The 16,194-nt window shown below is 37.9% G+C and overlaps 1 protein-coding gene and 1 long non-coding RNA gene across 8 annotated transcripts in view; one reads left to right on the top strand and one right to left on the bottom strand.

Annotated features, from left to right (window-relative positions):
• The window catches only part of LOC141365364 (uncharacterized), a 310,045-nt gene that overhangs the window by 91,882 nt on the left and 201,969 nt on the right, over window positions 1-16,194 (top strand). The window lies entirely within an intron of this gene.
• Window positions 1-16,194, bottom strand: part of esrrga (estrogen-related receptor gamma a) — a 231,258-nt gene that overhangs the window by 40,141 nt on the left and 174,923 nt on the right. For all 7 annotated transcript variants that reach the window (XM_055172189.2, XM_055172186.2, XM_055172185.2 and 4 more), the window contains one exon: window positions 2,096-2,206. In XM_055172189.2, the coding sequence (XP_055028164.1) occupies window positions 2,096-2,206 (111 nt within the window). The remainder of the gene's footprint in view (window positions 1-2,095; window positions 2,207-16,194) is intronic.

Genomic DNA, 16,194 nt, shown 5'->3' with positions numbered 1-16,194 from the left:
TACTTAATGCAACCTAAACATAAAAACAGACTTTTTTTGGATAACCAGAAGATTAAATTAGTAAAGCAGTAGTTGTTTTCCAACTGAAAATTGCGAATTGAAAATATGTCAGATGAAAACGCGTCAATTCAGCAAAACCACCTATTTTTTGCGTTCGCATGAGGTGGTTCGAAAAAGCAATGTATTGCAAAACTGCAAAGGAAATTTACAGGTCACCTGATGTGTGTCAAAGTCACATGAACATTCTTTAAAGATGCAAGATCGTCTACACACTGCAAAAAATTATTTCCAAGAAAAAATTTCTTAGTATTTTTCTCTTGTTTTCAGTAAAAATATCTAAAAATTCTTAAATTAAGATGCTTTTTCTTGATAAGCAAAACGACGTCTAGATTTTAGACCAAAACCATCAAATTTTAGCAATTTTGTGCATAAAACAATCAATTTTCTTTTTTTTAATTAAGTGTTTAAGAAAAATGTTCAAGATTTTTTTGGTTACCCCATTGGCAGATTTTTTTGCTTGTGTTATGCACAAAATCACTTAAATTTGATATTTTTGGTCTAAAAACTAGACTTATTTTCTTGGGTCATTTTGCTCATCAAGAAAATTCATCTTAATTTAAGAATTTTTAGATATTTTTACTGAAAACAAGACAAAAATTGTTTTTTTCCTTAAAAATCATTTTTTGCAGTGCAATAACCTATAAGGAGGCTTTCCTTGCCATTAAAAATTGTTTTTTTATTAAAACAATGGCTAGTACGGTGGCTGCGATTTAAACCTACCAACAACAGCCATGGACTAGAAATATTATGTTTTAGTTGCACACCATTGGTTTAAGAAAACAGCGTCTTTTTGTAATAGTTGTTTATCGACATCCATAAATAATATCATAGTTGCATAAATCTGTAATGGAAACCATGCTAGTAAATCAAAATCTCGAAAAATAGCTTGTGTATGTACAACTAGCTTCTCCAGAAAACCAGCACTACTCAAGCAAAGTCATCGTCCCAGGGCTGTGTACAACAGCAAGAAAAAATCAGAGTAACAATACTATATTAGAGCTCTGGGTGGATACAATTAAGCCTGAACCTGGAAGGGGGATCAGTAGGATTAAGGAGAAGGTTATTCGGAGCGCTGCATTCCTAAAATGATTCCTACTGTAATAATTAAGATTATTTCCACTGCTATCATGCATAAAAGCATATTGTATTCCAGGAGAATATGCTACCATTAAGTAAAAAGGCTTTAGGGACAAATCTGTTAAGCGCTGCCGTGCTGTCTGTTTGCAAAGCAGTCTGGCAGTGCGGAAGCTTCGGTATTGTGGGTTTGATGTCATTGCCAGATTGGATTTAATCCGGATTAGACCTCTCTCTCTTTCTCTCTTCGCCAACACACGCACACACAAACATCTTTGTCAATTGACTCTGTCATATACTACATCTCTGTCTTTATTTCGCGTCCAATTTCCCGGTGCAAAGCAAATAAGATGATCGCCCAAAGTAAGATATACAGTAAGTGAAAAATTTAGGATTTCATTTGTCATTCAATTTTGACACAGATGTTTGCAATGGGGAAAACGCAACTTAATTCAGATATCCACCTTCACAATAGCAGATACATGGCATCCCTGCTCATCTTTTTAAATGCAGTGTTACCAAAGAAAACAGATTGTGTTAAATTTCCAAAAAATGAAAATTCTGTCATCATTTTCTCATCCTTTTTTCTGATGAACACAAAAGAAGATATTTTGATAAATGATGGTAACCATTGACTTCTATAGTAGGGGAAAAAATACTATGAAAGTATTGTGATAAATGACAAAGAAGATATTTGGATAAATGATGGTTAGCACATAGTTAACCACACCCATTGAATTGCACCGTATTTGTTTTTCCTACTACAGTATGGAAGTCAATGGTTTACCATCGGCTGTGTGCTTACCATCATTTATCAAAATATCTTCTTTTGTGTTCATCAGAAAAAAATAAATTCATACAGGTTTAAAACAACATGAGGATGAGAAAATGATGACAGAATTTTCATTTTTGGGTGAACTATTCCTTTAATGCTATAATAATCGTTCACAAGTATGCTTACATGGCTTTTTAGGCGGCAAAGCCAGCTGAGGGTTCAGGTAAGGGCTGTTCTCCGCATCTATCCGGCGTTTATACTTCTGTCTGCCTCCGCGCACGCGGTCCAGCCGAACCCCTGATGAAACAAAAAGCAAACGAGAAAAACATTTACTTTCACACAAACAGTCAGATGTCATTTAAGCGAAGCGCTGTCGCTTTAAGAGCACTGGGAGGCGAGTTGCCATAAACGGCACGGCAGCTGTCAGTGGCTGTTTCAGGGATGTGGACAGGAGATGACCAGCTGCTGACAGACAGGGGCACAGTCACTCTCACCATGTGACATCCGGACACGCACCTGCCCATCTCCTGCTCATCGCGTGTACGTGATCGTCACCAACCCTCTTTAGAGCACTCAGCTCACGGCTGAATAGCAGGTAAACAGCAAAGAGCCATTTCTGCGGCACGTCCGCTAAAGCGGTGGTGACAACGATCATAGGGAACGCTAACAGTCAAGCCTCATGTGTCTCAAGAGTGCAAGGGTGCTCAAGTGCTCAAGTACCCACATCAAGCGCCCGTCATTTACCCACATTCTCCCCACATCATTCAAAGCTCACGTCGATATTTTCCCCGCACGAGGAGCGTAAATAAAGCGTGATGGGTGGGTAATTTATAGAGGAGCGGCGGTTGCGAAAACATTCTGAATGCATCCATCCCAGCCTTTGATTCTGATGAGAGCACGGCCTTTAAAGACCTGTCCCCGCTTTTAATTAATTGACATACGAAAGATCCTTAATTTAATTATGCAAACCTCTCAAGGGGATGGGCGGTTTCCGTGGAAACCACTTAAAGGTGGCCCAGGACCCGTTTCATGTTGCGTACAGGAGAGGAACGAAATGGACATGAAGGCCCAGTGGGCCGTCCCTTGTTTCACAATTAAAACGCTGGAATTCTCGTTTATCCGAATGCCGCTCAATGCGCACGTCCACTGGGCATTCCAAGGCCTGACATACTCTGAATTATTTAACAATGAGATGCACCTTGCTCACATTCAAGATCACTGACTGAAATTTTAAAGTGCCTGCTTACATTTTAGGGTTTGTACACATTACAGTTTGCACTCGATTTCAAAATATCCACTAATAGGTGAATGTAGCACACATACTTTGATTATATTACAGGTGTTGATGAATCCTGGCTGGCTCTTGATTGTGTGACATTGTACTGCAAGACAAATGGAGATCCATGACTTTATCCGCTCACAAGGAGCGCACAAGCAAGAAGCATCAAAGGTCGTAAAAAGATGCCACATTGCGTGCATTGCATGCTTGATGCCACCACCCGAAATATGCAACAACGCATGACACTCGCACGTTGACAGCCTCTCATCTTAACAAGACCCTGCGGAAACCGGATCCTGGGTGACTGGACAGTAGGAATTATTGGGCTAATTCACTGCTACGCCGCTGCCGCAGACATGCTTGTAATAGCATCACCTGCAGCCACGTGCGCCATCTTATATCACTTTGCTCCACCAAGCCTGGATCTTCCGTTTAGATATTGCTCTTTCATTAGACCTGGGGTCTTCAACCTATTTGTGAACAAGGGACAAATGGACAAAATGGACCAAACACAAATCTGGAGGGCTACTTTTTGATATAGTCTACTCAAAACTTGTTAATTTTATTACATTTTACTTGTTGATATGTTTTATCATTGTTTAAAATGATACATTAACATACATAAAAGAAGCCAAGCTAATATAAAATATGTCATTAATAAATATAAAAATTGAGGTTATTATTAGAATGTGCTTTGGCGGGCAACTCATCGACTCCGTGTGGCCACCATGTAGGAGACCACTGCATTAGAATGATCAAGATTTACCAATCTGCATTCTATTTTTGTTTCTAATACCGAAAAATGTGACATTGTGGATTTTAAAGGGGACTTTTTTAAGATATAAAATAAATCTTTGGTGTCCCCAGAGTGTGTATGTGAAGATCTAGCTTAAAATATCATATGGAATTTTTTTTATAGCATGTTAAAATTGCCACTTTGTAGATGTAAGCAAAAATTTGTCGTTTTTGGGTGTGTCATTTTTAAATGCAAATGAGTTCATCTCTGTACTAAATGCCAGTGCTGTGGTTGGATAGATTAAGAGGCTGTATTATCCCCTTCTGACATCACAAACGGAGCCAAATTTCAATGACCTTTTTCCACATGCTTGCAGAGAATGGTTTAGCAAAACTAAGTTACTGGGTTGATCTTTTTTACATTTTCTAGGTTGATAGAAGCACTGAGGACCCAATTATAGCACTTGAGATTTTCATGATATGTCCACTTTAAGATGTTTTACTTATATATGGAAAAAAATCACATATTCCTGAATGATTTTGTTTTAAGAATGAGTAAAGAGTAAAAATATCTTGATATATATGAAAAACTATGAAAATTACAGCTTGATCTTGGATAGATTCTGCATTAAAATGCAGCCAATGATGTATAGTGTAGGCCTATATAATAGGTGTTTACTGTGTTTCGACTGTTTTAGTTTGTATTATGCATAATATTACAGCAGAAACACATTTAATTAATTAGAATAATAAAGATTCATCTATAAATAGGAACTACACACGTTGATGATATATCTCAGATAAAAAAAATGCAACTACTGTTATGGCCAAAAGTGATGTTTGGGGGGTTTATACAATATTAGCTTTTAATGTTAGATTAAACCATCAAAATCTGAGTGGTATTGTTAAAAATGGACAAAACAGAAAAAATAGGGGCGGTTTCCCGAGCAGGGCTTATCCTAGTTCCAAACTAAAATGCAAGTTTGAGATGCTTTAATTTAATTTTAACATATATTGGTGCCATTGTTTTGTCTCAAGATGCAAACCTTTACTGTTTTTTGTAAGGTATGTTTGTAAAAATGTCTTAAATGACCTTGTATAAATAAGGGCCTAGTCCTGGATAACCTTAAACCCTGTCCGGGAAACCGCACCATAAGGTATTCACTGGATAAAATTTTGCAAAATATACAAAAAATGCATAGACATAAATAAAGCTCAGAGCTGATAAAGCAAACTTAACTATAATTTGATCAGTTATTAATATTTATTCATCCCTTTTGTGTTAATATGTAGTCATTATTGTCCTGAACTGTGTTAAACTTTGCAAGTGTTTTGTCATTTTTTTGCCAAGCCTCCTTAAATTCTTCTCAAACCCGAGCTTTATACAAAATTTTGATTGCACCTTTAACAAAAATATTTGAATAAAGAGTAAAGATGTCAATTGTTTGAAGTTGGACATCACTTTTGGCCACTACTGTATAAGTGAATGAGACCCAATCACCATCACGTCACTATCAAGTTTCTTTGTACCCTTATAGGCCTGGAATGAACTTTAAATATTAATATATATTTTTAGACAAACCTCCTCAGCTGAAGGAGATCTTCAAGGATTTACACGCTCCAAAAACAAACACCACTGGAACAAGTTAGCCTTTCTAACCGACATGCGGCCAGCTTTGTGGGCTCTCTTACATATAGTAAAGATCACGATGTGGCTACGGGATGCCGACGCAGGGGTGATCGCTACCCTCCACAAATGACCAGTGTGGCTTCACACCATCAGAAGGGTCATAATAGCGATCTGTCCGCTATTAGACTTTCTATCGGCACATGACTGTAAAGCAAGCAGGCGCCTGGCGGCACATGGTGTGGCGCTGGGTCGGGTTTCACACAGGCGCAGATACAAAGAGCTGCCGATTGTTTGTTTGATGGCGTATCTATGGACCCACACTGATGAATAACATTTCTTGTGATGTTACAGTCTCAAAACCGAATCCGTTATGTGGATGCAGTGGGTTTCCTTTTAAGGGAAGAGAGACTAACTTGTCATTAAACTTAACGGTTAACTGAAAAAATGTACAAAAATTATCTTCAATAACAAATGTTGGGTAATAATAATTTAACATACACTCTCAGAAAAATGTTCAAAAAGTACACTTTTGTACCTAAAAGGTGCATATTGGTACCTCAAAGGTACACACTGGTACCTTAGAGCAGTGGTTCTTAAACTGGGGGATGAAATTGTGCCAGGGGGGCCTAGTTTTATGAGATTTAATAAAATACATTAATTTATCATGAATGTAATTTAACCTAAAAAAAATAAGGCTACTAACCATGTTTTATGTCAAAGGTTTTCTTTTGGGGGGCCACGAAGGGCACAAGTGGGGGCCACCGTTCACAGGGGGGCCGCATGCCAAAAAAGGTACATTAGAGGTACAAAATGTTACCTCAAAGGTTCTTATCTGCACCTAAATGGTACATATTAGGACCTTTTTAAAAAGAACCGTCCCAATGACAACTTTTGCACCTTTTTTTTGAAAGTGTGTGCTGGTTCAAACTTAAAAAGCAGGATTGTTTGGGTAAAATATAAACATTAATTTAACCAATCGGCTGTGGTTTTTTACCCAACAATGGGTTGAAAATACTGTAACTCACCTTCTTTGAAACGAATGAATGACTTTATTAAATTATAAAATGTGTTATCTATGGCAAAATGTACAATACTGCTCCATACAATGAAAATTATGTGTCACCATGACTGCCATGCAAAATGTTATGTTAATAATGACATCATTTTCAGTAAATTTCTTAAAAATAATATAAATTTATATTTATAAAAAAAATAAAAACTTTTTTTTTTGGGGGGGGGCTTTAATTATTCTTTAATATATTAATAATATTTATTATATTAATATAATATATATTTGTAAAGTACAAAAGTAAAAAAATTACTAGATGTTAAATTACTTAAATATTAAATAAATATAAACCAAAAACTTAAAATTATAAAATGTAGTGGAGTAAAAATTATGATAATATGCTTTGGAATGTATGTTTTCCGAAGAAAAACACTGATAAAATATGAATACTTAAAAATTTACTTTTATGTAAATATTAAAAATACTTAAGTAGTGTCCGCGTCTGCAAAAGAGAATTGTGGGAATATTCTTTAAAACTTCTCATTTATAAAATAAAAGTCATACAGGTTTGGAATTACATGAGAATAACCAGTGCATATTTTTTTGTTAAATTTTATAACCCCTAAAAATAGGTTTCTTGACATAATTGCAAGCAAATTCTTTGTTTCTGCAATGTAAGTAATTTTCATTTTTTACCGTTCCATGCTCTGAAACTGGCAGACTTATTGCTTTTACTCAAATATCACAATTTGCATGTTCAGAAATCTGTCTTCTAATGAGTTAGCACTAAGGTGGACATGAAATGCTTTAAAGTCTTCACATCACAATGAATGTGGATGAAGTTGGATACAAGGTGGATAAAGGAGACCAAAAATTCATTTCTTACTGTTGTAAATCCCCAGCAGATTACGAGGTTTTACTGTTTTAATTAAGATGACAAATAGACTCTTGCTTTGCGGCGAGATATTTTCCCCTTGTTTTAAAAGATCCCCTCCCCCCCATACGCTTTTATTGGGACCCACAGATGACTGTAAACTTTATACAAGGCTTGTTTTGAATTTCATAGGTGGCGAGGAATCCCGCAAGGCGTCTGCACGAATTTACAGGGAAGTGTGAGGGAAACAATCATGTTTGCCACTTTGAATAATTAGACATCGCCAGAAAGAAACAACAGGATGGACGGATGAAAATGTGAATAATAAGTCAATGCATTGAGAAATAAGCGTTAATATGTTCTAAATCAGCTGACAAACAGTAAAAAATAGCAAATGAAATGCTAATTATGAAAATATTTTTAATATAAACAGGCTGAGTCATCTGGAATTCAGTATTAAAACTGTTGTCATCTACTATAGTGAACAGCATTCGTGCAGACACATTAAAGAGGCAAGGAGACTGTTGTTTTTGCCAGGGCTGATGGGGCATCAGAGTAAATATGGCAGGCAAATTTATCGCAGCTGACACGTATAAACACTATGCCATATCCACTCAACAAAGGCTTAAGTGTTCGCAGGAACGTCAAATGCGTGCCTTTATTTCGGTCTCTTTACAGGTGCCATGCGTCAAGACGGTATAGTTTACTCGCTGCTGAATATATATAGGCACTTAACCAGCTAAATGACCAACTGTACACCAGAATAGAGTTTCTATCAACAGTATGTCAAGAAGGAAAATGAAACGCTTACTAAAACCAAATGTGAGAGAGAATGTTGATCTGATTTACATACTGCTGCATTGTAATGGGGTCTTATTATATGTTACTGATATGTCCTTCCATTAGCTTGCTTTTCACGGCAGTGCCATGATTGTTGAATGTCCAAGCTGCTTTTTTCCATACAATGGAAGTGAATGGGGACTAGGAGCAGTATTGAATTGCTGGCATCTCTTCAGAAAGTCTTGAATTTACGTTTTACGTTTATGCATTCGCCTGAAATGACTTACAGTGTATTACAAAGTATACTTTTTTATCAGCATGTGTGCTCCTTGGGTTGGAATCTATCACCAAATGTAAATTTTTTGCTAAATGCTTGCTATCACTTTAAAAGGACATATCATGAAAATCTGACTTTTTCCATGTTTGGGTGCTATGGTTGGGTCCCCGGTGCTTCAATCAATCTAGAAAATGTGAAAAAGCTCAACACAGTAACTTAGTTTTGATAAATCATTCTCTGCAAACATGTGGAAAAAATAGGTCAGTGAAATTTGGCTCCCATTGTGATGTCAGAAGGGGATAATACCGCCCCTTAATCTGCACTATCCAACCACGGCACTGTCATTTAGTGCAGAGATCAGCTCATTTGCATTTAAAAGGACACACCCAAACATGGCACATTTTTGCTCACATCTTCAAAGGGGCAATTTTAACATGCTATAATAAATTATCTATATGGTATTTTGAGCTAGAGATTTATTTATTTATAACTTAAAAAAGTCTTGAAAATGTGAAATGTTCCCTTTTATCTTTATCTCTAAAAAGGCCATAAATACATCAAAATGATGAACAAGGAAAATGTTATTTGTTGTGATGGTCTTGCATGTGCGGCAAAATCCAATGGGGGACCAAATTGTTTTCGCTGAGTTTCCTCATTTTGAACAGCCCACCTCTTACAGTCTGTTCTATTAATGCTGTGAGCTTTTATGGGGAACAAACTGTGACCCATGGCAGAGGGCAAAACAAAATGTGTCCTGTGTGCTGAGTCCGGCCCTGTAAGTGGGACACCCCATTCTGGGAAAATGAGCAAATCCCAATTCAGTTTACAAACAAGATGCAAATGGACTTTAGACAAATGAACACAGGCAAGCAACAGGCAAGCTGGTTGCCAGATCCCCTGAGATCTACGGGGAATGAATTATTAAATCTATAGTGGGATGGAAAGGCGGGAGAGATAGTGCACAAGATGACAGGGGAAGGGGGAAAGACACACATAGTCGTATGAATCTCCCTTCTAATCCAATGAAAATGTATTTTCTCTGTCACTGTAAATGTTTGGTTCGCTAAGCTGTGGGACAAGTGCACTCCGTGGTGCCATTCGTGCATAAAATGCGTATTTCTATTTGATTTTCTGATGTTTAAGCCTGTTAAATCCTCACCCCCACTCCCTCATGCACAATCGCATCCCCTCGAGTTTCCCCATAACGTAATTACATTGAGAAGCAAATATTGACAGCATTTGTCTTGCGCTTTGCAATGTTCAGAAAAAGCGAATAACAAATAAACTTGGCCAGCTAACTAAATATTTAAAGTGGCATTTCAAATTGTGATATCGGCAAGCGGCCGCTTTGAAATTTTGTACGGAAAGATTTCCGCTCGTGCTCGGCTTAGCCCTTGACAAGGATTTGCATCCTTTGAAAATGTGCTGACCACCAGCAAGTAAACAGACGTGACCGTCTTGACAAACAAGCCCAGTTTAGTATGAGAAAGCGAGCGTGTGTGTGCGTGTCATTGTGTGTTCGGATAAAAGGCGTTAGCAGTTTATTTCGATTAGATGGCAGACACAAATCAACGACACATTCCTGAAGAAACGAAAAAAGAACCCAAGTCTCCCAAAAGACACATCATACGTCAAACCGTCAGGTATCAAATGAATCTCATGGGTGTATGTTTCCACGAGGGCTGCTGAGGGCCTTGGTCGGCGCCTGATCGCAGGTGAGAGGGGTTACATGAATAACAAGCATGTGAATGATTAGAGCCCTTGAGCTTCTTGTAAAAATGCCTCTCAGTGCTTCTATTTAATGTGACTACAGAACCGATAGCCGAAACAGCTAAGTGACATTCATGTTAATAGATGTCAAAGGCGCAGTATTGAAATATAAAGCCCATTTAGGTTAAGGTTAACATGAAATCAAATGTTCCTCGTGTTATTGTAAATTAAACATTGTTCAACAAAAAAGTTTTTGTAATCATCAAATTGTAAAAAGATAAAAGTCCCAAATTTTTTTGGTCAATATTGCTTGTCATATGTCTTAATATGTCTATTTTTAAATTTATTCTGAAATAATGTGTTCTAAAAAATCAAGAGATGATGTAACACTCTCAAAAAAAAAGATACAAAATCTTTCACTGGGAATAGAGGTTGACTATTATAAGTTTTTTATGGCCGATGCCGATATATTTAGAAAGCCGATCGGCCAATATAACACAAATGTTATCACAGTAAATAAGAGACAAACAGAAAATGTTGGTCAAACTAAAAAAACTATGCATAACATTTATAAATATACCCTTTTAAAGTACTTAAAACATATTTACAAGACATGTAAGAATGTGGATCTGACATCTCACGTTCTGTTTGAATAAATGTGTTGAACTAGTGTGTTGTTGTGTGTGACACAACATATCGTCATGTTAAAAAGTGAAAAATGATTGGTCATTTTACAGTCTGTCAAACTTTGGTTTTACATTGAGTAACACGGAGTGTCTTTTTTATTACAAACATCAAAATTAAGTAATAGAGAAATTTACTGGCCGATTGAAAAGATTTATCTTCTATTATAAAAAAAAATCCAAATATCGGCCGATATATCGACATCTGCAATATAACAAGGACAGTACCCTTTCAAAAAGTACACTTATATACCCAAAGAGTGCATATTAGTACCTCAAAGGTACATACTGGTACCTCAAAGATCAGACTGGTACCTCAATGGCACATATTTGTACCTAAACATGGCGCATTAGTTTGCAGCACTTCGACGTCGGTGAGCAGTAACATCATCACTCCTGACTACTCCCCCTCTCCCTCAAACTTCCCTCAATATTACTGCGCTCGAGGTCTAAGTGGCTGGACACACCAAAACTTTTAAACGCGGCTGAAAACGCCTTGAGGACGCCGAATACCAGCTGTTTTTCAGCTGAGTGCCAGCTTTCTTCAGCTGAGCGCTTTGGTAGCTGTGATACTTCAGCTGTGAGCAGGTTGGTTGCTGTGGTAATGTCCCGCCCCTCCTCCAGTGTGATTGGGCGGCCGTGTGAGGGCTGACATTGACGAGCGGAGCTTTTCTTCCGGGGTTGAACATCTTTCAACTCTCGGTGCTCAGCGCTGAGCGCGGAAAAACCGCCGGGCGCCGGTTTTCAGCGCGGAAGAAACCCGCTAGATGCTGGCTTATTTGAAAAACGCCGAGTTTCCATTGAAATGAATTGAAAACATGCGCCGGCCGCGGGCGTAAAAGCGTTGGTGTGCACGCCCCCTAAGTGCTGCAAACTAAGTGGTTTTCCAATATACAAAATAGTACTCATTTTTTATCCGCTTAAAAATCGCCACGTTTTATTTTGTGCCACCATACTTACTCGTATAACTACTTATGTAACAGTCTATAAACAGGGAAAACATGGAAGTGTTTGGTGGTTTTTAAATTCATCCCTGTTTGGATCCTAAGGAATGAATGGGGCTAGGCTAAATGCTAACACATTCACTACGCGCTGTACCAAGATTAAGTGCACGCATTGAAAATATATGGGTATGTTTTCATTTGTCTAAGTTGAGGTAAGAACATAGTAAAATATTGAAAAACGGTTGTGTTTTCCTTTACAGGGTACTACCCCAGTACCCTTATTCCTAATTTATAATTTTTAATCTAAGAGCCTAATACAAAATATTTGCAATTTCATAAATAACTAAATGACGCACAGCATCTGTTATTGTTTATTATGCAAATGAAGTACTTTTATACATTAACACAATATTTTAAACCGGGATTAGAAATATACACATGCATACGCACAAAACACCATGAACAGCTCACACGCGCTCTCTTTCTCTCTCTCTCTTAGTCATTTTGGGCCAACGGTCTATCCTACAGTACCTGAAAGGGACCCTCCTTTATCATTGCCCACCCCTCCGAGCACACCTCTCACTTAATAAAGAGCTATCCGAACAAGCTCATTTATTTTCCAGAAAATTAACTCACTTTCAGTCCTGATTAATGATTTTAATCTAAATGAATCAAATTAAAAATTGAAAATTATATTTCCCACAAAACGGGGAGGGGGGCAAAGAGAAAGACCATTCCTACTTAACAAATGAGCCTTCAAATATTAAAAGAGTAGCAGAAGTGGGTGATCCTAATGAAATGTGTCCGGTGCTTGGCTGCCGCTCCCTACACACGCCAATTCGGAGACGGAAAAAAGGAGATGCACTGAGAAAATAAAGAGATATAGATGGGGTGCCCTGCTCATTGTCCACTCCGAGCCCAGAGAGAATTACTGAGCTATCTACTTTCTTTAATTACTGTGTCATGGCCTGTCCATTCTCAATTCGTCTTTAAACTAAAAAGAGAAAGAATAATAGAGAGATAGTTCTGACTACACAACACAGAGGTGGGCTCCGGTGGGCCGCAGCTAGCGAGTGGGCATTGACAGATGTGGTCAAATATTCGGCACAAAAACTGCAGTCGTGGCTGACTGCGCATCGTTCGGGGCTTTGTTGCTTACCTGCCAAATGCTCGGCTGACTTAATAGATGGAGTGATGAACGGCGATCATTTTGGGGCGCAGGAATATTGCTTACTGCCAATATTGGAATCGCTTTTGATTGGATAACCATCGGATTTCCCACTTCCCAGTTCGCGGCTCGACTGTGTGCCTGGGTCAAATTGAATTGTTTGTGCTTGCTTTGTTAAAGGAAAACAAAAAAGAGGTGATGGTGTGATTTGTGTAAAGCCGTTATTGGTTATCGAATCACGGCTGTACTGAGCAAAGCACCATTTTACTATGAGCCATATTTCAACCAGGATCCCCAGTAAAGGACACTGAAATTTTAGGGCGGTGGCAAGCGCTGATGGAATGTCAGCCAAATGATTGAAATGTTGAAATTCATAATTGGAAACACACTGCTATCTCACGGCCCCGTTCATCCACACACGTACTCAGAAGTGAGAGCAGAGGCATGCGTGAGGTTGGGCACGGGAGTGGTTTTTATGGTAATTGAGGCAGTTATATGAGGTGGATGTGGACAGCGGCTTTCTTCTGCCGAGACTTAAAGAGAAATAAGCGCGTGTTATCTTCCTGCCGGCAGAGCCGCCCCATTGTTGATTCAATAATACAAGACGGCTCTTATCAGGGCTCGGGGTGACTGATTGGCAGGCCGATATGTTTAGACAATGTGCCGTGTTCAAACTGAATTTACCCAGGCCTCACGTCTGCCCAGGAGCAAGCAGAGCAGAGCGAATTAACACCGCACAATGGACTGAGACTCTTTTAACATCTCTACATGCCCCCCTTAACCCATGTCTTTTTTTCAGAGTAAGAGCGGAAAAACCTTTTACGATGATCATGATAATGGATATAGTATTTAGATAAAAATAAGTATAATAATATTTATCAAGTATTATTCTTGCTATTATTGCAAAGATTATTATTATAAATCATTTAAATCATAAATATACAGTATTTAAATACATATATAATTAAAAAAATATTATTAACATTAGTGTTTATTAAATTTAGCCTTTATATATATATATATATATATATATATATATATATATATATATATATATATATATATATATATATATATATATATATATATATATATATAAAATGCAACACAGCTGTTTATTTTTTGGGGACAATTGGATTAAAAGAGGAGAACAATTCTGTTGACATTTCAGGGCTCTGTTTAATCCTAAGAGACACCTAATGGCAGGGGCAGAATGAGGTGTTAAAAACACGGGTGTGTAGGGGTGAGATATCGGCAGGGGAGGTGGCAACCGCTGTTGTGGGATCAAAAGTATGCGATTCGTGCCTTCATCTGGCCTGATGGTGGAGTAAATGAGAACAGATCAGCGGTGCGCTCTGTGGGCAGGTGGCTGTCGGCCGTCGTCTGTCTCCCGGCCATTAAATTGCTGGTAAGATGGAGGGCCTTCCTTTCCTGTAGCCACACTTACAGATCAAACAGTGACAAATGAGATGTAACTGCACTTGTAAAGCAAGACTACAATCTGTCAAAGTACAATATAATTTGTGATCTGATGTGGCAACCGCATTCTCTGTCCGTGCTCAACGCAGCTTGGTTGGGTGCGCCTACAAAATCTTTACTTAAAGGTTCAATGTGTAACTTTTCGAAGGATCTCTTGATAGAAATGCAATATAATATACATTACTATATTATTGGTGGTGTATATAGACCTTACATAATGAACTGTAGAGTATTTATTACATTAGAATGAGCCATTTTTATCTATATACACAGTGGGTCCCCTTACGTGGAAGTCGGCGTCATGTTTGACGGTAGACCCAAATGAACAAATAGGGTTTTCACACTGCGCTTAACCCTGGGTTATCTTCATTCTAAACCCTGCTTTTAACCCTGGGTTAAGGAGCGTTTCACACCTGTAATTTGAAAGCGGTGTTAGCACCGCTTTTTACCCAGGGTTATGAAACCCTGCTCTGGAGCAGGGTTAGCACCGCATTTGTGGTGTTAACCCTGCATTGTGGTGCCAAACGCATGCAGTGTGAAACGAAGCAGGGTTAGAATGTTATGATTCGAATTAAACACAGTTGAAGTAGCTAATCAAGGCTTGATAATTACAGACAGGTGTGTTGAAACTGGGTTGGAGACTCCTGACCCAGGGTTTAGGAATGCACAGTGTGAAACGTCAAATTATGAATACCCAGGGTTATCTCTTAACCCCTGGTTAAGTTTGAACAGTGTGAAACATGAAAAAAATAACCCAGGATTCCGTTAACCCTGGGTTTAGAATAACCCAGGGTTAACAATTTCAGGTGTGAAAAGCCCTAAACTGTTCTACAGAGCGTGTTTCGTCACTAAATTGTATCAGACGACGACATGTTTGTCCTATGGCAGCTACCGTAGCTTCTCATTGCATTTTTTGAAATTGAGGTTGGTTGCAATTCTTAATCTCACCGTTAAAAACACATTACACCTTTGAATGATTTTTTGTATGGTTGATAACCATAATGATGGCTGATATTTTTTATAAATTTATAGCTTTGAGTTCGACAAACAACCGTTATAATGATATCGCAGTAATTCGTAACTTTTTTATGAGGTGGCTTATTTGCATGAATTCATACAATTATTAAAATATGATTATTACAAAAAAGCAACAATGGGGCCAAAGCAGTTCAAAATCATATGATTTAAATTGTATAGACAGTTTCATCTGCCGCACGTGCGGTGACGCGATAAGCGTCTGGTCCGAACTTTACTTCCGGTTTCTGTATGTTTATTGATCTGACTAGTTGCTGAAACTGAACTCTTGAATAAATACCTTGTCGAAAATAACAAATGTTTTGGGTTCCTATGTAATCTACGTTTTGTTTATTTTGCTTAAACTACTTTAAAATGACTTTGTTGTTATTTATTCTTCGCGGAGTTTACCGGAAGTTACGTGATGACCACGAAAGCCGCTTGTTTATGTGTTACTGCTGAAACCGTCTATAAACTCATACAAATTAGCCACCTTGCACACCAAAAATGGGTTATTTTTAACCTAGCCTTGGATCAAAAAAGGGACAAACCCAGCTGTTGAGTTAAATAAACCCAGAGAATGTTTATATTTGACCCAATAATGGGTTAAAATAACCCAGCATTTTAGGGAAATTTAAAAAAAAAATTAAAATCCATTGGGTTGGGTTTGCCCATTTTTGACCAAACGCTGGGTTGAAAATAA

Source organism: Misgurnus anguillicaudatus, chromosome 7 (genome assembly GCF_027580225.2).
Source record: "Misgurnus anguillicaudatus chromosome 7, ASM2758022v2, whole genome shotgun sequence".
Lineage (NCBI taxonomy): Eukaryota > Metazoa > Chordata > Actinopteri > Cypriniformes > Cobitidae > Misgurnus > Misgurnus anguillicaudatus.
Note: the sequence above shows the minus strand (reverse complement) of the source record. Positions and strands in the feature narration are given on the sequence as shown.